At 36.4% G+C, this 26,968-nt stretch overlaps 1 protein-coding gene across 1 annotated transcript in view; it reads right to left on the bottom strand.

Annotated features, from left to right (window-relative positions):
• The window catches only part of LOC113040170 (low-density lipoprotein receptor-related protein 1B-like), a 246,167-nt gene that overhangs the window by 142,386 nt on the left and 76,813 nt on the right, over positions 1–26,968 (bottom strand). The window contains exons 11-22 of the mRNA XM_026198463.1: positions 26,444–26,680; positions 25,875–26,055; positions 20,385–20,604; positions 20,087–20,276; positions 15,451–15,579; positions 14,039–14,179; positions 13,072–13,197; positions 9,739–9,855; positions 6,965–7,045; positions 6,166–6,330; positions 5,857–6,039; positions 1,858–2,058 (exon numbers count right to left, since the gene is read on the bottom strand). Of these exons, the coding sequence (XP_026054248.1) occupies positions 1,858–2,058; positions 5,857–6,039; positions 6,166–6,330; positions 6,965–7,045; positions 9,739–9,855; positions 13,072–13,197; positions 14,039–14,179; positions 15,451–15,579; positions 20,087–20,276; positions 20,385–20,604; positions 25,875–26,055; positions 26,444–26,680 (1,971 nt within the window). The remainder of the gene's footprint in view (positions 1–1,857; positions 2,059–5,856; positions 6,040–6,165; positions 6,331–6,964; positions 7,046–9,738; positions 9,856–13,071; positions 13,198–14,038; positions 14,180–15,450; positions 15,580–20,086; positions 20,277–20,384; positions 20,605–25,874; positions 26,056–26,443; positions 26,681–26,968) is intronic.

The following is a 26,968-nucleotide window of genomic DNA, read 5'->3' as shown; positions in this document are numbered from 1 at the left end:
ATCGATTCGGTTTGGATGAGGTTTGTCATAATCAGATTCCATGTGGGTTTTGCTACAAACAATTAAACGGAATTGAGCTGGATTTTTGCTGCCTGTCTGAACAAAAACCTAATTATTTTGCCTCGAAAGGAGGAAATAAATTCACAGTCAAATCTCCTCTCTGACAGACGGAACCGATATCTGATGATATTTCAGCTAAATGTCATATGACTGGGGAGTATGAGAGATATTGAATTTGTTGCGTCATTCCTCATATTTGATTCATATTTTGTACCTAGAATAAGGCGATTCACAAGTAGACGGCGGATCATATATATACATAAGTCTCTTCAGTCATTACTAACAGAAAAAAAGACATCCAGAGTCTGTTTCTCTTCTCTCACATATCCTCAGAGGCCAGTTTTCAGTGTGCTCTCCAGCATTAATCAGTCTGGAGGGGGAAATTGTGTGTGTGTGTGTGTGTGTCTCTGTGTGTGGAGGGGCCGATAGATGTAATTGGCTCTAAGCTGATATTCCAGCACTACCTCATCTCACCTGAGGGAAGAGATCTCTCTCTAAAGCTTTCCTAAATGAACCTTAATACACACTCACTAGAATTCTCAAATACCCCAAGAGCCACACACATCATCAGAATTACTGTGTGAACACACACACAAACACACTACACGTATCACATAAAAAAGAGGAACAAATTCATTTATTTCACATTAAAATAATGAATAAAGCAGGATATAAAGACATTATTTGGGAATTTGTATAATGCTACCGCACTCAAATATGTACATTCCGAACTAAGAGTAAGATTTATTTAAGTGTATTTTTAAAGGATAACCTTTATCAAAAAATTTGTTTTTGAAAGAAAACTGAATCAAATTGAATAAGAACGAAACCCCAACTGGGAGAAAAACACTAAAAGTTTGGGTATTTTCGTCCCGTTTTCTAATCAAAATATCTAAAAGTTGAGATAAACGAGACAAACTTACTTGAGAAGCAAAATACTACAACATAATAGAAATATTATTATAATACTGCAATGCATTATAGCATATGTTTAAATAAATGTAATGTAAATATGATTATTTTTTCCCATAAAATGATCTTAGCATTGAGATGAATAGGATAAATTAACGAGAAGCAAAATAATAATAATAATTATTATTAGTAGTAGTAGTATAGTAGTAGTAGTTATTATTATTATTATCTTGCATAACAATAGAATGCATGGATTAGAATGCTTGTATCATTTCCCTTTCTTTCAATGATTTAATCCAAAAGTAAGGTTTATTTAGTTTTTTTTTTTTTTTTTTTTTCTACATGATAAAAAAAAAAAAAAAAAAAAAAAAAAAACTATTTTGATATCTTACACTTTTTTATTAGTATGATTTTGTTGTTTTGGAGTAAAATTTATTTATTTATTGTATTTTTAAAGTATATTTAGATATTTATGGAAGCCTAATTGCAACTTTACATTTCATAATTTGGACTTTTATAAACAGGTAAGTTTACATCCCATAATGTGATTTTGTTTTTCAACTGTAACCATTTCTCATGTAAAATAATTGTAAATCATATTAATTTAAACAAAAAATTATTAGTTATTAATAAAGAAATATGAATTTTTCGATTTTTCTTAAAAAGTGTAAGTGTTTACATATTTACTATGTGGAAGAAACAGGCATTTATAAAAAGGGGGAAAAAAATAGACAGACAGAGAGACAGACAGACACCCATATGTCAACCCCTTAACCTAACCTGAAAATCTGACAGAAATGCACATTACGTCACATTAATCCTTATATAACCATTCGTGTCATTGGCAGGTCAGCGTTAACTAACAACCCCCATCCCATGACTCACCACAGTATGGTCCCTCGTCAGAATGGTCGGCACAGTCCCTCCAGCCGTTACAGATTCGCTCTGGCGGGAGGCACACAGACGTGTCATTGCCGCAGGGGAACTTCGGAGGCCTACAGACGGATACTTCACACCCCTCCTCATCCGATTGGTCCTCGCAGTCGATGTCTCCATCGCACACCCAGTCCTTACTAATGCATTTCCCTACAGTGCAGAACAAAACAAATGCGTTTCAAAGGCCTTTTTTTTTTTTTTTTTACATATTAATTCTCTGTGGCGTTTCTATACAAAGCTAACTGCTTTTTGCACACTTTTTCTATAAACACATTCAAGATATTGCATATAATTTCCCATAGGGCTACATATGGGTTCAGAGTGCTTTTTGGACTTTGCTGTTCGGCGTATCATAACCGATAATGAGGTACATAATCATTGTTTTTATCTTTATTATTTTTTTTTACGTTGAAAAATCTAAATATTTCTAAAAAGTTTAAGGGGGGAAAAGCAATGTTAAAAAAGCTACTGTTAGCAAAAGTATTTGAGAAACAGACGGTTTTGAAGTTTAAAGGGAAAAAAACCCTAAATGAAAATTCTGTTATTTGGTGTCAGTTGGTGGTCGCCATTGACTTCCATAGTATTTTTATTATTTCTTCCTACTATGGAACTCAATGGCAACCAGCAACTGTTTGATTACCAAAATATCTTATTTTATTACACATTAAAATATGTGTATGTGTAAACTTCTTTTATGTTCAACACAAGATAGCAACTCATACAGGTTTGGAACAACATGAGGGTGAGTAAATGATGACAGAATTTTCATTTCAAGTTATGAAATTGAATGGTATCCAGACATTTTTCTCACTAGACTGCTACAGTTCAATGCGAGACATGACTTTCTCTGTACATTTTCATACAGAATTATCATTTGTTTGTACTGGTGTACTGAGTAACCTAAGGTGTTTCGATATATTTTTTTGAGCATGTGAGACAAGTCATTAGCGGTTCCCTCATTATCTCTCCAGACAAGTTCTTTAAGAAGGTGAAACAGGGCGATGAGTACATAAATTACTTTTCTGTATCTTCCAAGACCAAATAGTGTCTTCATGTTCATTAGACCTTCACTGAGACTTTGCTTAATCAGATTTTAATTCACTTTACTTTGGGTTTTCCAGAAACTTTGTTGAGCTAGGTCTACCTGAATTCAGGCTAGATGCTATTAAAAAGGCTCATATCAAAATCTCTTCCATGTTTATGAAAGGTCCAAGGCACTAAATCATTTTGACGGTCGTTCTATAGTTTCTAGCTGTTCAGTTTGTAGCTCTACAACCTGCAAGTGAATTAGCATTTTCGCTAACAGCTCCCCTCAGGGATTTCTAATGGCTTTGCAAACGCGGCTTTAGATTTAAGAATAAAATTAGGTTCGTGACATTAACGTTTTGTTCCACAGCATAAATTACACACTGTGACACCTTAAATGTGAAACTGGTACGTGCTTTAAATTGCTAATGTAAACATGCTAACAAGTTGCTACAGGTTACTGAGCGAAAGCAAGCAACACGAAATGAGAGGGTGTTCACACAGGATATTTTCTGAGGGGCCTATAGTCTATAGCTTTTTTAGCTAATCTTCTAGCTAAGTCAATTTGGTGTTTAGCTAGACAGCTAGCTGGTCATCCAGGAAAATAAGAGCACAAAACCTCTCTAAAACCAGCTAACAGACAAGCCTTGAGAGACCATCTAAGACCAGAAAACAAGTTTAGGCTGGACCAGTAGCGTAGCCAGAAAAGAGACTCTGGGTGTGCATATGAAAATCTGGGTGTGCCACATTTATTGTCAGATTACTGTGCAAAATTATGGGATAGTATTTTTGTCGCACTGCTTCGGTCCAACCATACTCCTAGTGGTAATTTGCAGGTTGTGTCAAAATGTAGTTAATTGTTAAATGTAATCATTTTCTTCCAAATACGATCATTTCGAACTTCTGGTACAATACTTGGACATTTCCAATCTGGCAACACTATCTGTTGATGTTGGGCCCGGGGAAGGAGAAACATCCTCATCAGGTGTAACGTTAGGCCTTGTGTCCGGCTGTCCATATATCACAACTAATATGCAGTGTTTTCAACCACATAATGTTTATTTTAGGTTTCATACATTTAAATATACATAATCACTAGTAAAACAATACATTGGTAGTTTGTTAAATACACACTGATGTCTATGGAAGTGTAATTTGACGACATGTTTTATTCATATATCAGACACACATTGCAGAACAATAAAGTTTACTCTATTCTTCGACCAGTTCAACAGCCACTTACTTTCATGTATTTTCGGGAGAAACTGGGGAATTCAAGTGTAAACTGTAAGTTACGTTAAATCCGGCTGACAGGACTCTGAATTGCAGCGCTCATCTCGTTATAGATCAAGATAATTTATAAAGGTTTTTAAACGAAGACTCGGAATATGAGATTGTTGACATGGTAAACAAGTTTGTGTATATATTTTAATAAAAAATAAAGAATTTAATAAAACGAATACCGATACATCTGTTAGTGGCTGCGGTGTGTCACGTGACAATCAGGACGCGTCGCCATGGAAACAAGGGGTCAGTCATATTTGTAATTAACGCGTGAAAGGGTTGATTTAAAATATATATATATATATATATATATATATTCTTAGTAAACAACAATAGCCCAAGTTTGGTAAACATTTTTTTATTGAGACTATAAAAAAATAATTCTGCATCTATTTTTTAGGTATGCCAGCTTCCACTGTGGGTGGCACCGGCACACCCTGGCACACCCGTGGCTACGCCACTGGGCTGGACGTGTATGTTTTCAGCAGGTTTCTTGGGTAAAATAAAAAAAAAAAAATGTAATTGTTTAAAATTATTATTTTTTTATTATTATTATTATTAATTTTGTTAATTAAACATGCCTGAGAGGCCATATATGACAATTTCACCAGTTTAGGCTGATTTAAGATGTTTTCAGCTTGTTTACTGAGTGAAATAATGCAATGTCTCTTATTTAGCTTCATTTGGAAATTACTTTAAAGCAAATATACACATACAGAGACCTGAGAGACCAGCTATGAACAAGAAACCAGTTTAGGCTGGTTTAAGATGTTGTCAGTTGATTTCTTGGGTACAAAAATATAATTTTTATTTTTTCAGCAGGGATGTACGGTATTTGTATTTTTTTTTTTTTTTATCTATCAGATATCCCTTTAAATTTGATTAATAGCTATTAATTTAGTTATTTAAATAGAAATGTCTGACCATCTAAGACTAGGTAACCTGTCAAGTCAGGTTTAAGATGTTTTCAGATGGACACAATGCATTGTCTTTTAATTATCTTAATTGGGGCAAATATTCAGTTTAGCTGCCATTAATTTGTTTAATTAAACTTAATATTATGTAATATTGACATGACTGACATCCCTAGAACTGTACATTACGTCACAGATTGAAATAGGTCTTTTTTTTCCTCAAAAGTTCCTATCATTAAACAGCCTCAAGCCATTTTAAAGTGGCAAATGCTCCACTTTCCAACCCTTAACTTTTGAAGTTCAGCATCACAGATCAATTCACACACAGACACACACACACACTTACCCACAAACACAAATCAAATTCTACCTGAGTCCGATTCACAAGGGTAATAAAATATTCCTGGTCTGCCTCAATCAGAACAAAACGATGCATCTTAAACATGATTAATTCAGTCTAGAGGGAAGCAAAGCAATAATCAATGGCCATCTGGAAGCATCTTTTCACATCACAGTCCCATTTTCAGCCGAATAATGGTAATGCAATATAACTTGAATGAGTGCTGATTCATCATGCCACTCCAGGCCACAATCAATCGATAAATGATCATATATACTGTATGACCCTCTTTACCCAGAGATGACATTATAGAGAATTTTCCAAAGTGTGAAACTTGATTATGTAATGTAATTATGCGATTATGTAATAGATGTGGCTTTCTACCTGAGACCTTGCAGGTGAACTTTGCCTTGGGGTCGCACATTCTCTTGGCTCCCTCACAGGCGAATTCATCGCTACCATCCTCGCAGTCTTTGTCTCCGTCGCAGCGCCATATTTCAGGAATGCAGTTTCCGTCGCCACGGCAGTGGAACTCTTTCTCGCTGCAGTCGTTAATGTTGGAGAGCGCTGATGGAGGGAAAGAGTCTTAGAAGTTAAAGTTTTGTGGTTGCCAATGTTGACATTTTGAAGGTGGTAGACGTCAGTTTTAGGTCAATGCTTCTGTGTGTTTGTGTTTTGTGTGATCATGAGCACCTGTCCTAGAGCAGGTGGTGTTCTCGTCGCTGAGGTCACCGCAGTCATTGTCCCCGTCACACATCCAGTGCTCAGGGATGCACTTCCCGCTAGTGCACTGAAACTGAGCCACCGAACAGGCGCGAACGCAGCCCACCTCATCACTGCTGTCCCCACAGTCATCCTCTAGAGACAGAGAGAGAGAGGGGGGATGGATGGATAAATGAAGGAAATAAAGAAAGAATAATAGATTGAAAAGGAGAAAGGCATTAAGAAAAGAAGAATGGAAGGACGGATGGATAAAAGGAATCAATAAAGGAAGGAAAGAAGTAAGTTTACATAGAAGAAAGGAAAGAAGGAAAAATGGAAGGAACAATAGAAGGAAAGAATGTAAGAAGGATAGATGAAAGGAAATATATCAATGAAGGAAGAAGAGTATGAAGATAAATGAAAGGAGCAATGAAAGAGGGAATATTAAATTAAAAGAAGGGGTGGAAGAAAGCGAGGAAAGAAGGAAGGATATATTGAAGAAAGGGTGTGAAAATAAGCAGGAAAAACACAACATGGGATCAACATTGGATTATTTTCTTTTCTTTTACCAGTAATATAGTTAAAATAATATTTAACTTTTTTTTCAGAAGAAGGGTAACATAAAATGTGTAACAAAATAAAATAAAATAATAAAAACAATAATTGTTTCATCTAATTATTATCACCTTATTATTATCTAAGTATTATTATCCTGATAAAAGAATACATAAAAATAAAAATAATAATAATAAAAAAAAATCCATTCAGATTTTCGTTCACTTTAGCTCACCGGAATCACAATGCCATTTCACACTGATGCATTTCCCATTAGTACAGCCAAACTGGGTCAGCGGCTCACAAGTTGGGAAATCTAAGGAGGACACAAAAACAACAACAATCTCAATGCAGTAACGTTACTTGGCAAAGGACACCCGCTTCCAACTTCACAAGTCAACGTTGGGCCCATGCCGGAAGAAAATGTGAACAGAATAATAAAAGCTTAGATTACGCCTTTGACTAACAACTTTTCACAGCCAAGAACAACAAACGAGGAGTTTGTTTCTGCTAAAATTTTCAGTCTGTTTCTATCTCTCAAGAGACAGAAGTGCTAACCTGCCTCACGCGTCTTACCAAATAAACTGACGGTGGCGTCTTTGTGGCGTCGCACCACCTTTCAAAATTAAACATGCATAAGAAAAGACGGTCCCTGGTTACTGACAGGAAGTATGCGGCAAACTGACACTGAGTCGCGATATGGAGCGAGCGAGCAATCGTGCGACGCCACATGCTGCGACTTCACGGCGAACAGGGCACGCTCTACATTTCTCAGACGGTGCACGGTCGGCTTTCCTGTGCCAGATTGATTTTGATTTAAGGAAGCCAAGCATAAACTTTAATTACTCTATACGCGGCCCGTGTGTGCGTGAGAACCGAAGCATCCCTGGAACGTTACCCGAGGAAATTTAAACGGTAATAAGATGCGACGACTAACAGAGGAGAAAGCTTCAAACGCACACTTCATCCCTCAGAGGAGGAGAGGTGGAGATCTGCTGGTATTTCTCATCTCTCATTTACACGAGCTGAACGGTGCTGTCGCAGATGACACGAGCTGTCACAATGGGTTTACCGCAGGCCGTGGAGTGCTGAGATATTCAAAGCATGGTAATAAGCAGCATAACATCATCCAAAGGTATTCATTGTTAGTTTTTAGTTTTTTTTTCAATATATAAGGATTAGTTCCTTGACTTATCTTTGTGTTTATGATGAGATCCAAGAATGCCACTCATATGCTTAACTTTTTGGCTATTGAGCACAACAAATACAGAGTTCCAGCCTTTTTTTTTGTTAAGTATTGGTAAATAATGCATCCAAATGTATGCTATTAAGGCTTTGATGGTTTCATGAAGAATCTTCAATATCCATAGACAAATTCCATTTGACAAATTTTCTTTAAAGTTTGAAAGGGCCTTTAGGTTATTAAAATGCTTTTTACAACACCAACAATGAAAAGTTCAACCAAATTATTGATAATGTTTATTGATTATACATTATTGATTATGTTTATTGTTCACAATAATGGTTCCTTGAAGAATGTTTAACATCAATATTTTCATAACTGGTTCTTCACATTATTAAAATGTTCTTCACACCAAGAAATATGTTTCTTATAAAAACTGCACTTTTAAAAATAAAAGTTTATTGGCATTGATGGTTCCATGAAGAACTTTTAACATCCATGGAATCTTTCCATTCCACAAAGGTTATTTTTAGTGGAGAAAGGTTCTCTAAAATAATACTGTATGTGACAGATCAAAACAATCATTCATTTACTTTTAGAATATTCAATTTACATGAAATTGTCAAATTGCTACTGAATAGCCATCGCATACAACAAACAAAAATGTGACCCTGGACCACAAAACTAAAGTTGCTGTTTTTTTTTTTTTTTTTTTTTTTTTTTTTTTAGCAAAGCCAAAAAAATAATAATAATAATTAGGATATTAAGTAAAGCTCATGTTCCATGAAGATATTTTGTAAATTTCCTTCCATAAATATATCATAAATATTAATTTTTGATTAGTAATATGAATTGCTAAGAATTCTTTTGGACAAATTTAAAGGCAATTTTCTCAGTATTTAGATTTTTTTGCACCCTCAGATTCCAGATATTCAAATAGATGTATCTCGGCTAAATTTTGTCTGATCCTGCTAAACCATATATCAATGGAACGCTTATTTATTCAGCTATATGTTGCATGTACCACAACAAGTGATTGGCTGCCACACAACAAAGAAAGCCTATAACTCTGCTCACCCATTGGATAATTTTTACTTCAGAATGCAGAAAACCATCCAATAGGGTCACAGTTCAGATGTGATCATGACAGCAGCAGGTGGCCTTCACTGCACAAATCAAAGCAGTTTGGTGGGAACAGAGTGTGTGACCTCCACATGCACAAAAACATCAAAAGATATCAAAGAGCCAACAACTGCGGAAATATGAAAACAAAACAGGCCTTTTTCTTTGTTTGTGTGAGGATTCTACAGAAAACACTTTCAGATCTGTTCCATCGTTTTGTCTGGGCTCTCAATAGCTTGTCTATTCTCGTTAAAAGCCTCAGGCCATCAGATTAAACTGAAGTCAAAACAGCACGTCTGACCTTGTTCTTCCCTTTTGAGAAAATACAAAGTGTGGTCATTCACGAACAGAAGACGTATTTCTCTGTAAATCATTTGGAAAGTGAATTATGCATTCAGTTCAACAATTATTACATAAACATAAAAGGCAGGATCTTGTTCTGATAAAACCCTTACGAAATGAAACACAAGTAGTGAAGAAATAAAGGGTGGTTTTGAATCATGTTTCAATGCAATTAGCCAATAAGGACAAGCTCAAAGTATATAATAAGATAAAATACTGTACTATGGATTGATTTAAAAAGCCTTTAATTGAAGTACATGGAGGCTTGATGGTGAAAGAGACCAGAAAAATTGTGATAGCAAAGATAAAATATGTAAATACAGAGAGGGGAACTTCAAAGCCTCTGCGTGAGGAAGACTCACCACATGATGAAGACTCATCCGACTGATCCCCGCAGTCATCATCACGGTCACAGCGCCAGTTCTCCGGGATACAGCGTCCATTCTCACAGGGAAACTGGCCTGGCTGGCAGGTTTGGGCTGTGATAAGCAAAAAAAACACGGATATTAAATGGATGTGTTCAATCTCACTCCTGTATCTTGTATAAAACCCATATTAGAAGATAAGAGTGCTGAAAAGAACAATTCCCTTAAACACACACACACACATACATACACATATATATATATAAGCATGGTAATCTTGTAGTCTTTATTTACCTGTAATACAAAACTTTTCATTATAAATTACATTATCACCATAACTACGAATAAAAACCTATAGATATGATTATTTTTTTCTAAACCATTAAAAATAGAGCCTAAAAGTCTAGTAAAAAAAGCTTAAATTCCTTGTTCAAATTTAGCAACTTTTAATGATAATGATTACGATCCCTAAAAAAATCACTTGAATTTTAAAAGATAACAATGTTATTTTAGAAAATAATTTAAATGTCTCAGAGCACTAATAAAATGTTAATATATATATATATATATATATATATATATATATATATATATATATATATATATGTATGTATGTATGTATGTATGTGTGTGTGTGTATGTATGTATCATACACTAAATTACTAACTGTATATCAGAGTGAAACCCTAAAATACAAAACTCTGAAATATAAATCCAAGATTTTATATGAAATCTAATACTTTTGGACCCCAGGGCAAGTTTTTTTTTTTTTTTCATGCCTGAAAAATCATCTGGATTTGTTTCCACCTTTTCCAGGTCTGTATCCAGTCTCAGCCGTGATATTGAGTAATCGCTTTCAGAGATAAACCCCTAAGCCCATGACATCCAATATTACAGTTTGTGTCTTTCCTGCAGGACTTATGAATGGGTGCAGTGTTCAAAATGTGTTTTGTATCAACATCTGGCACCTATGAACAGAAATGAACCATGTTATGAAGACACGGATATGGTAAATATACCCAACGGGTAAAACGTCTCAGCAGGATTCAGAAGTTTTCTCTCAGTGTGTTAAACTGCAAGAAAACTTTCAAACTCTACACAGCAGAAGCAAACACATGGAGAATTAAAAGGACTGATGAGTATTTGGTTGAATTGTAATAGTTATTGATCACAGCATTATAAAATGCATCACAAAAGAACAAAAATTGATCTGTGAAGTGTTTTGAAGGCCAAAGATAACTGTTTTCACTCATGGCTGTACGAGGCCGACAAACTGCCCTGCAGGGACAACGAGAGAACTTGAATCAAGGATGTTCAGATAAAGTATGTGACCCTCGAGGCATGAATCACTGGACAAACCTCGGTCACAATTTAACAAAGGACACTATAAACAAGTTAGAAGATACGGTCGAAGAAGGAAATGGTGTAGGGGAAAACAAGACAGTAATAGTGGGAGAAAGGTCAAGTCGAGTCTGCTCAGAATTAAGACGTTAAAAATGCTACTTTTGTGCTTAATCTAAGAAAACATATAATGCAGGTGCAGAATGACATGAGAGTGAGGAATTGTCTTTTTCATATTTGGGTAAGCCAGGAATAGAAGACTCCCTGCATTTCTAGAGTCTTTCGATGTTGCTGCAGAAGGACTGCAGGTGTTTGAACAAACTTTGAAGGTCAGGTTGGGCTGTTTTATGAAGCTTTGAACGAAAGCGAGCAAACTGGAACATACAGCTCGAACAGGTGCAGATTTGAATTCTGACAGAGTAACAGACCACAAGTTTGGTTGTTTACAGGTTTTATGCATATCAGTGCAGAAATTGTAACAGGTTAAAATATGAATCGAGCACAGTGTGGTGATATAAATAATTGATGTGTCAGTTGGCGACAATAGCTAGTTCGTCATAGTTTAGCTATGCCTGAAGTTTGTTTGGGTCTCATTTCTACCAATTTTGTTATTGAGATTTCAGATTTTGGTACTGTAGGTGTATTCTGAACCCTGCTAATGAGAACGTTTCCATCTGAGTGTCATCTTGGGACTCTTGCCAAAAAGTCAATCGCATTGATCTTAACGATCTATTCATCTTCAGAGGGTGTGAAACCTTTTTATTTTATTTATTATTATTTCTCGTTTTAAGCCTGTACGTCTCGTTATTCAGAGCTACTTAATTACACAAGGAGTTAGGCTTTTTTTTCCCCGTTACACTTTCCAGACGATTAATTAGTTCCCTCAAGATCCCAGGTTTGAAAGCGACCTTGTGATGAAGGCGTCTCTGAAGACCGAATTGAGTTCAAATCGTAAATAGTCAAGAAAAGTCAGCATTTTATTATTAGTATTATTATTATTATTAAAATTTAGAAAATTATTGTTAGGTCTCTCATGACAAAAACCTAATTGGTTGGATTTTAATTAGCAGTTCTTATGGAAAAAAAAAAATATATGTATGTACAGAGGAATCAATCCAACCACAAAATTTTGAATTTCCTTTGATAGATAAGATGACTGTAAATTACAAGCTGGCACAAACTCTCCTTCCCCCTTTCCTACTCTCCCAAACTCTTGTCATTGATTTTCTCTGAATTCTTCTTTTAGAGATTAGATTAGAAAATTGTATTACCCACAAAGGGGAACTTTGTCTGTAGGCTATCTAAATTAAATCGACCGCTGCCTGTTGACGAAATGTGTGAAATTTGTCTCCAGCCCTTTTATCAAGTGCCACGATACAGCTCCGACAACACGTAGTGACATAAACACAGCATCTTTACTGGGATATTGATGTTTCGGATTACGCATTTATCCCGATCTCAGGAAAACCCCCAAAGAAGGAGACAGCTTGGACAAACGTTTCTAGAGATTTAGACCACGGGATACGGTTCAATCTAAAAGTAAATTAGATGCCGGATCCTACAAGGAGGTGTAAACTTGACCGACTCGGTCATTCGCACAACGACGACGACCCAAAGCGAGATGTGGAAACGTTCATGAAGGACTCCAGCTCACTGGGCCGAAACAGATGTGTGCCAGGTGTAAATCCCACCAAGTGCATGATGAATTACGTGGGCGAACCTAGTTTTATTTCTGCGCAGTCGCTCTGACCGAAGGGAACGTGTGACATGTGTCTGTACCGAGGGGAAATTATACGTGTTGGGGGGTCATGTAAGACTACTTCTCCTCTGAAAGCAATGTATTCTCCGTTGGCGCTAGCATTGAGCACAAGTAGCCTACAGCGAGCAACGTGTCTCCCAGTAGTGGGGCCTCTTGGCGAGGTTGTTCTGGATGGCTGGGCACATATACAGGGCCATCCATGTAGGACAGGGCTCCAGAGTGAAGCTCACCAGAGCAGGTGCGGTTGGACTCATCCTCGTTGCTGCCGCAGTCGTCGGTGCCGTCACACAGCCATCTCTTCGGGATACAGCGGTTGCTCAGGCATTTAAATTGGTCCGCTGGGCAGATGCGATTGGCTGAGAAGAAACAAACGGCCTGTCAATTGGTAACACAAATTTATCTGAAAGCATCTGGGTGTCCAAATGTTTTGCAATGTGTCATACTAACATACAGCGGCATACTCTATACCACAATGCAAATGTGCTCAACTTGATATAATGTAATATAGCTAGTGGTGTCAAACGATTATTCGCGATTAACTGCATACAAAATAAAAGATTTGTTTGCATAATATATGTGTGTGTTCTGTGTAAATTTATAATGTATATATAACAGACACACATGCATGCATATATTTTGAAAATATTTACATGATTTACATCTCTATATTTATATTCATATAATTTATTTTATGAACAAACATATTTAATATATATAAACCATTTTTAATTAAATATATACATGCATGGGTGTATTTATATATACATAATAAATATACACAGTACAGATACATATGTTTTGAAAACAAAAACTTTATGTTTGACAGCACTAAATATAATATAATTTATATATATATATATATATATATATATATATATATATATATTATTTTATTGAATCAATAAATATAAACGTAAATTATTATTTTACACATTAAAATGCACGGTTGTAATCAATATTAAAAAAAAATATTAATGCCATCACTGTATTTTTATTTTAATTTTTATTACAGAGCACATAAAACCTATAATTTACATCAATAAAAACCTTAAATAAAATATTGTATTGTATATACTTCTTGTATTATATACAATAATGTTAGTATTGGTATTTTTTATTGGTATTATTTTCTATTATGGACAAAGTCTTAGTTTCTGTAGGTTTGTAGTTGGACTACAAAAGTGAGAGAAGACCTACAGCAGAGGTGTAGATCTTCATCGCTGCCATCTGAGCAGTCATAATCCCCATCACACTTCCACGAGAGCTGAATGCAATGCTGGTTCTGGCACTGAAACTCCGCTGGGCCGCAGCTCTTTGTCTCAGTGACCTCTGATGGGGCTGAAAAGGGCAGGAACAAGATGTTAGAGAGAGCACATACACGCACACAAAGCCTCTTCTCTCTGTCTCTGTCTATACACACCAGGGTTATTGCTAACTAAAACCAAAATCATTTAAATGAATAAAGTGTGATTAAAAACTACAAATACATATTTTATTCAAATCCGACAAAACACACATGAACCAAATGACTAAAACTTTAAATAGAATCTAAAACTGAAAACAGAAAAATGTAATCATTCAAAATATTAACAAAACTATAATAGATATTATACTAAAATAGCACTGGCACACATATCTGTTAAATGCAAACTGCGTACGCTATTCTGTGTCAACCGTGACACAAAGATACATTTTCTATGTATATTTATGCTTTGATTTGAATGAAAACGGCACATCTGTGTGGCGCGGCTGACACAGAAGAGCATACGCTGACTGCATCCAGTGGATATTCTCCAGGTTGGCGCTATGGTGGCGCGGGGAGAAACCGAGGAGACATATTGTTGACTTGAGTTGTTATTTTTGTTTTATTTGTGTACAAAAAGTATTCTTGTAACTTCATAACGTTACGGTTGAAGCACTGTTGGCAGATGGACTATTCTGATGACGTTTTTTTTTATACTTTTCTGGACCTCGACAGTGTAATTTACTTGGCAGTCTATGGGACAGTCACTTCCGCTTTACATCCAAAATATCTTAAACTGTGTTCCAAAGATGAACAAAGCTTTTACAGGTTTGGAACGACACGGGGGGTTAATTAAGTGATTGGTACACACACACACACTTCTACTGTGTACTTATAATGACACATAAAATAAAAAGTTAGCAAAACAGGAAGCCATGGAGTCATTTATGCCGTAAATTGAATCCACATGAGTTTACAATGGATTTAAGGCCAAACCACACGCAAACACAAACACAGTTTCAGCCAAACTGCAGGTTGAGCAGAGACATTTACAACCCCCACTGGAAATGGAAATCAATGGACATTTTCAGCTTAACATAAACATATCTGATCTGTTGTCATATTTTCCACAAACCGCCACCATTATTGACTAGCCTGCGGGTGCCAGGACAAAATCTGCATATTCTGCTCTACCACATACCACTTGTAAATCCCAGAATAACAATCAATTACATCAGCTCTAACCACACATGATGCAACAAGTTTTCAGTGGCCAGTAATATTTACGTCGCTCATATTATTCAAACTATTGCTCATATATTGTATTATGCCTAGATAATGATTTATATGAGTAATAGACGCTTACATGAACAGGTGATGTTATCTTTCTCCAAATGTTGGCCGTCTGCGCAGGCACACATGTGACCTGCAGGCGTAGTAAGGCATAGAGCCGAAGTGCCACAGCCACCATGATTTGCCGAACACTTGTTAATACCTGAGGAAAAACACAAAGAAAGATAAATGTGATACTTAATGCAGTTTGGAGGCATTATACATGGTTGAAAATTTCAAATAAACCATACATTTCATAGTACGTTTATGTGCAAAATGTGATGGAGAAGCTGCATTAGTTAGTTAAAGACTATAAACAAAATGTATACATATAAACCACATTACATTAAAGGTGCACTGTGTAATTTTTAGTGCTATCTAGCGATGAGGTTGCGAATTGCCACCAACTAATATTTTTGCGAATGTTAATGTACTTGTTCATCATTGTGTCAGTGTTTTATTCCCAAAAACAACAAAGTGACAAAACGCGCTCTGTAGAGCAGTTTGTCTGTTTAGGGCTACTGTAGAAACATGGTGGCGACTTCCATGTAAGGGGACCCATGGTGTATGTAGATAGAAATAGCTCAATCTAAGGTCAAAAAACATAATGGTTCATTAAGAAAGGTTTTTATACACCTCTGAAAAACATAGTTATATTTATTGTATTGCATTTCTGTAAATAGATAGTTGTAAACATTACGCATTGCACCTTTAAGGCTACTTAGGTGAATAATACTTCATGTATACAGTTATATTAAAACATGTGGCTGTTTCATGTGGCTGTAAACCAATGAAAATGTCAATTACTGTGACAAAATTACATTGAAAATATAAATCTATACTAAATACAAAAAAAAAATGTTTTATTCAAATAGCATATAGAGTCGAAAAAATGACATGAAAAGCAGTGCTGAACAAAAATATGCAAATGAAATGTAATTGAAATTTAAATATATATATAAAATCACTCTTTTTCCTCAACTTCAACAAAAATTGTAATTGCAGTTTCTGTTGGTCAACAGACGAATTAATGCAACAAACTTGAAACCGTTTCGAAAACCACATTGGGAAATTTTCCATCCTGATGGAAAGTTACCAGTTCCTTGGATTTCTATTGAAACAACTGAATTTCACCCATGAACATTTGCTAAGCCATGGTGATTGTGGTTAGTGATGGGAGAAACAAACCTTTTTGAAGCTTTGAATCAGCTGAACCAAAATGATTTTGTAAAATGATTTTGAAGCACTAGAAAACCACACTCTAGTGATGTCTGCCTGACAAAACTATGTAAATGCAACAAAAAACTCTTACAAACCCGTTGCAAATGTTTTTGTTTGTTGTTGTTTTTTTGTTTGTTTTTTAAAGTAAAGTAATGTAAATGCAATTAAAATAATAAAATACCTTTAAATATATGTATGTCTGTATAATATGTGTTTTTTATTATATATAATATGGGGGGGGGTTGTTTGTTTGTTTTAGTCTTATAGGTAGATTGTCTAAACATGCCAGTAAGATACTATTAACTATTACTTATTCTTTTAATTATACAAATATCTCAATAAACATAAAACTTATCTGAGATGGGGTAAAAACCACTGGGGGGTGATCTCAATTAACTCACATAATTTGCATAACCCAACAGCAAACCATTGAAATTTTGAAAATGTTGTGAGACAGTTATGATGTAACAAAGCCTAGTTTACTGAAATCCCCTAACTTTGGCAGTTTGATTGGTGCTTCCAACCACTGTTTCGAAAACAATTATTCAATAAGGTTCGAAGCTTCACAAAGCAGTGCTTCAAAAGCGGCCATCACTACATGTGGCTGCACTTAACTCAAGTGAATCAGTGAATCATTTACTTGAACCAGTTCTTTTTCAATCATTTGGACAAGTTACAGTACGTTAACAACATCAGGCCATAAGGAACAAGATCATGAGCGTTAAACTAAATGTGTTACAACGGACTTCAACTAACAGCATGTCCAAGCACTCCAAATTAACAATTTAATGCTTTTTCCAATGCAAATAGCTCTCCCAGTGAAGCCCAGCATCCAGAGAGGACATGAAATGCCATGGTCAGAGCCTGTCCGATGAATATTGATCTTTGCTCCATTAAAATCAATGATGCAAGTGTCTGGCACAGACTCCTGGTGAAAAATGGCATCAATTGGACTCTAAGGGACATGTGTCCACTGAATCATCTCCAGAGATAAATGCAGATTAAACATGATCACGTTAATTGGACAAACAGTGCTTTTCACTTTTAGATGTTAAAATATTGTAATGGACCATGAGTGTAAATTACCCTATATACGAATCAATTGTACATAATTTTAGGAGGATAAGCTGATAGTCACATAGCAGGCACAAAAAGTCTATCTTTTTTTGGCTCCATAATGTATTTAGATAAAAAGACAAAACCGTTCAGACATCTATATCATTTCCTGAGGGAAACGCTAAATGTTTTATGTGAATATAAGACTGTAAATTGAAACCACTGACCATTTCATAGAACAACAGTTCTGAGCAAATGATACCCAGCTCACTCTCAATTGTCAAGTCAGGCAAAAAAAAAAAAAAAAAAGAGTCATAGCAAGCTAATGTAGCATAACGCGACAACAACTCTAACTCAACTCCTGAACAGAGCTAAGTGAAGCTTGTAAAACGATAAATGGAGAACATTAGACAATTTGCTTTTCTGATATGCTTGTAACATGCACTTAGAATTGTTATATCATAGCTTATACATTGAGTCACATCTCAAAAAAGAGTTAAAGAATGCATGCTAATTATCAAATAAAAAATTACATACAAATGTTGCACAAATGTTTAGTAAAGTTTAGAGTTCATAAACAAAGGCTTGTCATTTCCACTAAAAGCTAAATGCACTAGCAGGTTATTATATATTCAGCACAGTTCCACTTGGCTGCATTAGCTTAGTGTGTTAATTCACTATCCAATGTTGAGTGCTTCTGTGGGCAGTGCTGTCCCCCACAGTGTTTCAGACCCCCTATGTTGCACACTGACAGGTGCTTACAGCTGCCAATAGCTTTAATCACAGGTGCCGAAATGATGCACTGAACATCTGGTCAACATCAGTAGTGTAGCGTAAACATGATTTTCAAGCTGTTTGTTAAGAACAACAGCATATGAATTACAACCATCAACCACCTTGGAAAAGTTTCCCAAGTTTAACCTTCATTATCAATTAAATCCCATTTGGATATGTTTTTGAGACCCTTTTGTGTATTTTTAAACTGGTGAGTTGCTATACCTTAGTTTGTCTTTTTGTTTAGCTGGTAATTGAAGTTTTAAAACGATTTAAGCACAGCTTGCAATGCCACTTATTCATCTTCCTACCGTACATGAAATGGCTGGGTCAATCCTGGCCTGCCATTGGCTTGCTGTCATTAAGAATTTAGTATCTCTACCAGATGTAACATATGAGTATGTGACGAGAGGGGCAGGACTGAGAGCCGTGGGAATGGAGCGAGGTCGGTTGAGTGATTGGAAATGAGCGACACCTACTACAATCACCGGTCTCGAGTCCCACGAAGGAGATTGGAAAGATACAAAAGAGGAGCGACCGCAGTGAAGGACGAGAGAGGACCAGGCCTGGACTTTATTTTGTGTTTTGTTTGTGTGTGGCAGTCATCCGCGAGAGGCTGTCGCGCTGTTTTGTGTTTATTTTATTATTAAAGCTTTGTTTGAATGTCCGCCGGATCCCGCCTCCCTCTTCCAGGTGATTGTGAAGTTTCAAAGTTGTTACAGAGTAACTCTACAGGAGCTGCCACAGCGATTAACCTTGAGCAGAAACTGTAGACCAAAATGAACATTCATCAACCCCCTCAATCAACTTCAATCAACTAGCTCACAGCTTCTATGACATTTACAACTAAGACCGTTTTCATCAAAGCCATTTTATCCTGTCCAGAACAAGTTATACCACCAAATATAGTGGTCTAGTGAAAGAAAATGTGTGCAAAAGTCACCACCAGTGGTATAATTCTGTCTTTGTAAATTCCCTTGTAATTTGGCTGTACCCATTTCAGCAGGGCGATGGAGAAAAATGTCACAAAGCTGAGTATAGGCGCCAGAAAAACTGCCCAGTTCCTCAGAACAATTGCTTGTCACTGGAGACATAAGTGGAGATCTGGATCCAGAACCTCAGAATGACAAATCATACAAATTTTCTGCAAATGCCTTCAAATTAGCCTTTAAAATATGAGAGGAGTTAGGCTTATTTGATCTGGGCCCCAAAAATGCTTGGATCATGAAGTCTTAAGGTTAAAATTACCATTAAGTATCCTTCTCTGGGAATATCCTTTGCAAAGCATTCATTCAAATTCACGGACTTGCCGGTGTGAAATTAGTTTCTAGAGTGTTCAGCTGTTTAAAAGGTGAATGCATATGGGCCAATATATTTCATATCCGTATATCGTACGGTATGCCAAGTGTGTGCCAACACACGATTTGGCCTTTAGGCAGAGCTATGAGATGATGATATATAAAGAATCAGACCACCCCTCAGAACTCGAGCAATTTATAGAGTTTCTGGAAGACAGTCAATAGCTAGACATCAGAGTCCTTCTATATCATTGCTGCCCTTGGCAAGACTTCAAGATTTCATTATGGCTTAAAATCTACAGCATACATATTCATATTTACCTTTCTGGCTTTGCGGGTCATACACCTGAATCCCGAAGAGAGGTGGTCTTTCAGCCCGCATTAGGGCAACATCATTGGATGACAAATCCAGACGGAATATCGAGGCGTTCATGTAATCGGTCCAGAATATGTAATTCTTGTAATGCGCAATCCCAAATGGATGATTCAACTCTTTCCCGCTGTACACCACCTGTGAAAAGTAGATCAGGTCTGTGAGTCACAGGGAAATACTGAGATGAACAGAGAGAGGAAACTGAGGTGTCTGAGAACTAAAGAGCCAACTCACTCATTTACTAACCGTTCTGTGGCTGCTGTTGAGGTAGATTTTCTCAATGTGGTCATAATAGGCATCACACCAGTACATGACGCTGGAGGAGTGGTCCAGAGTGAGGCCGTTAGGCCACAGCATGTTGGATGTGATGAAGATCTGACGGTGAGATCCATCCATCCAGGCCTTCTCTATCCTTCCTCTGCTGTCAATTAACTCATCCTCCTCCCAGTCCGTCCAGTACATCCATCTAAGAAACCAAGTGAGAAATTAAATCTTTAAGATCATGACACATTGCTGAAGAGGACCATCTTAGACCGAAATTAATTTCCATTCAGCTCTAGATGGTTTAAAATAGATAGGCGTTGTTCTGGTGTCTCAGGGGTGGGAAACTCTAGCCTTGGAGATCTACTGTCCTACAAAGTTTAGCACAAATTCTAATTCCCTTCATTGGTCGATGCCCGACCAATGAACAACGCCAGCCATGGCGACTTCCCAAGAAAGAAATGTGTGTTTTATGCATATGTATCAGTTATTTGTAAAACACTGAAAACTATTTTCACTGAATATCCTTAGCTTTTACAGGATTTTAAGACACTCGATTCATCTTGACATTCAGGTATTATCTGGTAGCCAAATAATGCAACATCTTTGTATATCCCACTGCAAATCACTGTACCAGAGTTGCAACATAATAAGAGATGTTTTTATTATTTTTATGTTTTGTAAAAATAATTAAAACTTCTTCATTGGGTTAAATTCCAAATTTTCTGGTCAGTAATAAACCTTTTTAAAAACAACATAAAAAAAAAAAAAATTGAGAGTTTTTGACATAGAACCTAAAACCTAAAAAATATGCAGTTATGACCAGCAATACTGTATTTAGCAACTAGAGTAGAGCTAAATACATGTATTTACTAAACATCAATAAGGTTAGGTTAAACAATGGCATTATATATGAATATTACTTTTCTGACAACCAAATGCCTCTAATTAGCCTCTTTGCACTGGAATTTAAAAAAGTATACTATTTTAACCCTAAATACTACACTTATTGTAATATATAAAATAAGCATTTTAGAAAATCTTATATTTTAAATGGTCATTCATGGATCGTAATTATTGCACATTTTATTTAGAAACAAAATCTCTTCAAATTAACTAAACAGGACTGAGTTAAAATGTGATCAAACACTTAAGGTGTTTGATCACATTTAACTGCCAAGGAGCATGAGAATATAATGGTGTTTCATTCCACAGAATAAAATGCAATTGTAAAGCATAGTCAGCGTAGTTATCCATGCACAATCAATGCACATTATGGGCCTTATCATATATCTGGCGCAATGCGACGCAAGGGGCAGTGCAAGTGTGTTTGCTAGGTTCAGTCCGGCATTTTCTCGTCCAGCGCCACGTCGTTTATTTAGCAAATGCATTTGTGCCCAGTTGTGCGCCCATGGGCCCATTGCTATTTTAAGGAGATGAAAATAGACTGCACCATAGACCAACTCAAACCTGATCTAAAGTCTAAAGTCAATGGCACAATATGCTTTTGTTATTTAAAGAGCGCGCTGGTAGAAAATGCACCTCTGGGCAGGTCCACAGTGCGTGTTGACTTTGCTTATTACACACAGGGATGCATCACACAAACATGACAAATATTAAAAACAAAAGGATTACAGTGTAAAATAATATTATTGTGTAAGCTACATAAATATAAAAATGTAATGATGGATGAATACATGCCATTGTATGTATTAGAATTAGACTACATATTTGCAATTCATCCTATTACTACTTATAATGATGAAATGAAATTGTCTAATTAATTGAACAATCATGCCAATACACACACATATAATATATTAACTGACTCATCATGCAAAACTTTGGTGGGTTCCTGCTTGTCCCGTATATTATCTGATCGGTTTCTTCGCTTGACAAGCGTTCAGCTTTTCAACCAACAAATTCCGCCATGTAAATAGCGATCCACCTTACACTTTGCATTTAGACCATTAAAATAGGGCCCTATGTGTTAATAATTACTAGAAATCACTGCAAATATAGTGAAATTGCTGTCTGTCCCGATTAATCCCATTTAAACATATTGACAGTGCGAGATGTTTAATACTATTGATAGCTCCATGAACCACGTGACTGCGTAGCGGTGAGATGTGGTTTTCGAAACTGTTTCTAAGCTGCTCTGATACAGCGATATTACTCTGCAATATGCAATAGGATATACATTTGAAAGAGGTTGAATTATTTGTCTACCAGATAACACCTGAATGACAAAATCCTGTAACAGCTAAGGATATTCAGTGAAAATAGTTTTCAGTGTTTTACAAATAACTGATACATATGCATAAAACACAAATTCCTTTCTCGGCAAGTCGCGATGGCTGGCGTTGTTCATTGCTTGGGCATCAACCAATAAAATATCTTCATTCACACCACGGCCCCGCCCCCGGCTCTGTTCTCTCACATCTGCATTTAAAAGTGCACAAGTGAGTTTTGCACCAGGAATACCGCAAAAGGAGTAGCAAAAGTCAGAGCGCTAGAATTTTAACTTGTACTGCCAGATCTGAGAGGTTGTAAGTGTCAACTTGACAATGTGCAGCGAAACTGAAGTAAAGTAAATATGTTGTAAACATTTGTGTGTCACTTTCTTTAAGTGAATGTCACTCTACGTATTTGTAACTATTAATCTACAACTTCCAATTCAAAACATGTGATTTTTGATCGTTGTCTCTGTGTGCAAATTGAAAGATTCAGCTTTTCACATCAGAGCTGTGAGTGTAAATTTCAATTTACAAATACAAATATTAATATAACAAGTTCTTGCATTCAGATTTTCAATCTCTCGTAGCTACCGATTTACCTCCATATGGGAGGGTGTTCCAGTTACAGGGAACTTGGAATTTCCAACATCCGAGTTCAAATTAAATGCACCATAAACACTGCTGACGTGAAGGCCAGAATTTCCCACACCCTTTCTAACTGGTAGTGTAGCCAACATTTCCAACAAACCACCATCATGGTGTTTTTGGAATATATAGTTCATCATGCTTTTTGAGCTAGTTAAGAAGCTCAGCAGTGACACCAACATCCAATACTGGGCACCATTTAGCAATTGGGAAATTCCCTGAGAAGCAGGATTTGAATGCCTCAAACCAGAATTAAAGACTAGGGTTAGACTTCCAGTAAAAAAAAAAAAATGAGAGAGAGAGAGAGAGAGAGAGAAACAGCTGGTTTGGAACATTGTCGCTGGTTTCTTGCTTGTTTCTTGGACCAAGCTGGCTGTACCAGTTCAAGTTGGTCAAACTGCTAGTTGGTCAAACTAGTTCTTAAGGCACAGTCTTATCATACTGGTTAAATTAATGCAGCTGGACCAGGGTTTTTGTTCATAGGTGCCTTCTAAAAGACATCTCACTGTAAAATAATCCTTTAAAAGAATTGAGTACAATATCAACACCTAACCATCTAAAAAAGAGGTTTGTACAATAAGATGTTTTTTTTTTTTTTTTTATTAATTCATAATTTATTTGGAACCCAACATTTTTGTTCTGCACCTCGTACAAGGTCCATATTTTCTAAGTTCAAATTACTTATATTTCACAACATGAACTTAACACTAGGACATGGCCTTGCGCATTTGGACGCGGCCTAACATAACATGACAGAGGGAATTTATTCCCCCAAATCATATCCGGTGACCTGTTGAATAATTCACGAGACAGGGCTTTGAGTGACAGCACCTGCTGTGAACAGGCAAACCAGGCGAGTGATGGAGATGGAGAGCAAATGCGATCAGGACCTAGAGTCATAACAGCTAATCCTCCATCTTATCATGTTAGCACAGACAGGAAATGACATGCATACATAGGATATGGAAGGACAGACACGGTAAAGGACAGTTTTTAGAGAAGGAAATGGGATTTAAGTGAGGAGGGGTGGGGGGTGGGGGTTAAGCTGGGATAGGTATTGAATATTCAGCATACCGGTAGCTAAAGCTTAAGCCGTGATCCGAAGTTCAAAAAAACGTAGAGTGTTTGAAATTTTAAACCAGTTTCTAGTAACACAATTACAGATTAATTGCAGATTAAAACTGATTACTGGTAATTATTCCAAAGACTCCAGGTCTTATTTGCAACTAAAATGATCTGGAATTCCAAGACACCGAAAGCTATTAAAAACTGACAACCCAATCCAGAAACCCATTACCAGGATAAACATGTCAAGTGTACAGCACATGGAAAGAAGTCACTAAAATGTAAGCAGAAACTGGAACCTGCCTTTTAACTTTTAAACCTCTTATGTCAGGCTTCACTGTTCTGCCAAGGCAGCGATTTAAAGTCATGGAGTCTCTGTATTCCCTTTAAGCCTTTCCATCTAAGCAATGACACTGAATGAGGATGTTCACATTAGCTCCCTCTGACACAATAGTACATCTTCTACTGTCTTCGATTTAAATTAACAATATTATTGAATAAATGTGTTTTGTAACTCAATTAATCAAGGAACGTAATTATAATCATGGTATAGTACCATGTGTTTTGGAGCTATAGTAATAGATTTTTTTTATTTCTTTCAACATTTACCATCATATAATTCTTGGATGTGTACTATGGTAATTCCATGGTATTCTTCAGAATATTGTTAAACTTATTCAGTGCTATATACCAAAGTGCCATGGTTTTACATTGTTTATATATATATATATGGCATTCAGACAGTAATACTATAGTACTTTGAAATATACCATGCTTCTGAAATGTAGGTACTAGGGCTGTCCCAATATACTGTTATTGACGATAACCCTGATATTCAAAGCAACAATTATCGATATCGTGTCCCCACAGAGTTATATTTCTGTGTACCAACTGTTTAGTTTCCCACATTCTTCAGAATAATTTAAGTAGCATATTAATAACTAAGTAGCATATTATAAAAGTAGCTTAATACATTAAAGTAGCATAATACTTTCATCTGATGCCAATCCATGACTTCTTGACCAATGCACAGTGATGAGAAGTAACTGATTACATGTAATCTGGATTACTAAATCAGATTCTAAAAAAGAATACTTGTAAGTAGAGTATATTGCATTTTAAAATGCTCATAAACAGATTACAGTTACTTTTTTTTGGATTAACTAATTACATATTATTCACATAATGACAATCAAAACTCCCCACAGTCAGTTTTTTATTCTTTTAGACATATAGTAATACCTTGGAGTTCAATGTGTGTTAATACTGTGTTTTGCTGCACCATAACATATATTAAAGTACCACGTTATTGTCATCTAATACCACCACAGTGCTTTTTGTTAATGAAACTAGAGGAAGAACAGGGTTGTCGAAATTTCTTGATGAAATCTCTAAGTGCAAAGGGCAAACATCCCACCCCCAGTGTGCTCTAAATGGCTGGATTTCATCCAAGGCTTTAACAGATTGAAATCCCTGCAGAATAATCTTTTAAATGCTTCTGTAAGCAGGAAAGGTATCATGGGCTTACCCGTTTAGAGGATCCACAACAATGGCCCGGGGATGAGACATATTGCCTTCTAAAAGCGTTCTCCTGGTCTGCGAGGGCCGGTCCAGCCCAGCCACGCTGATGGTCTTTCTATAACCGTCATTTGTCCAGAACAGGTTATTACCTATCCAGTCCACCGAAATACCCTCAACATTATCCAGCTCTGAAGAAAGAGAGAGCAGAAAGAAATTGAGAAAATGTTGTTCTTTTAGCTTGATAACATCAAAGACAGCTCAATTAATCACTGTCCTCCCCTAATTCTTCCCAGCGAAATTATACGGTATCGACCGGCGAGCTTCCCCCGACGACTGAATTGCACAAAATGTATGATAAATAACTTCCCATTTGGAAACAACGGCAACAGAAGTGCTCAAGTACAGGTGGCCTGATTCTACCATACCACGCCGCATGGTTGCACAGATGATTCATCACCAAGCTAAAGCGAAAATTAGTTTGTTAGAGAATATTTAAGAGCTTTTTACCCAATAAAACTGTGCTACGGCCACAAACAACGCCAACATTAATCTCTGAGTAAATCATAGTAAACATACCGTCCTTAAGGATCGTTTCCCGAGCGGTTCCATCAATCTTCTGGCGTCCAATAAGGAAGCTTGTAGTGTCGGCAAAGTAGATGTAGCTACTCTCTGCATGGAAATCCAGCGCTCTGGGACTCACGAGCCCTTCGATTTGAATCAAATGTTCATCTCCAGACTTGATATTCATATCCAGACCTCTGATAACCCCGGGCCGTCCTTTTCCGTAAAACAGGAACAGCTCGTTCTTTGGTTCTGCGAATACACGATTACCCAATGTAAACAAACGCAGTGGCGTAACGTAATAAGCCTTCTGCCACAGTACTGTCAGAGCTTAATTAATTGATATAATTAGCCTCTGTTTTCAATCCAGTTCTGCAAATTAAAGCCTTTGACAAAAATGTATCCAAAACGAGAGGCTCAAGCTAATTACATTAGCTTAATTAAAACCAGATTTAGTTCCACTGATTCGATTCTATGGAATAAATCATCTTTTGGTGCATAGCAGATGCATTGTGTTTGTAATTGTATCAGAGTTTGTGC

This window comes from Carassius auratus, chromosome 22 (assembly GCF_003368295.1).
Source record: "Carassius auratus strain Wakin chromosome 22, ASM336829v1, whole genome shotgun sequence".
NCBI lineage: Eukaryota > Metazoa > Chordata > Actinopteri > Cypriniformes > Cyprinidae > Carassius > Carassius auratus.
The sequence above is the reverse complement of the archived record's forward strand: the minus strand, read 5'-3'. Positions and strand labels throughout refer to the sequence as shown.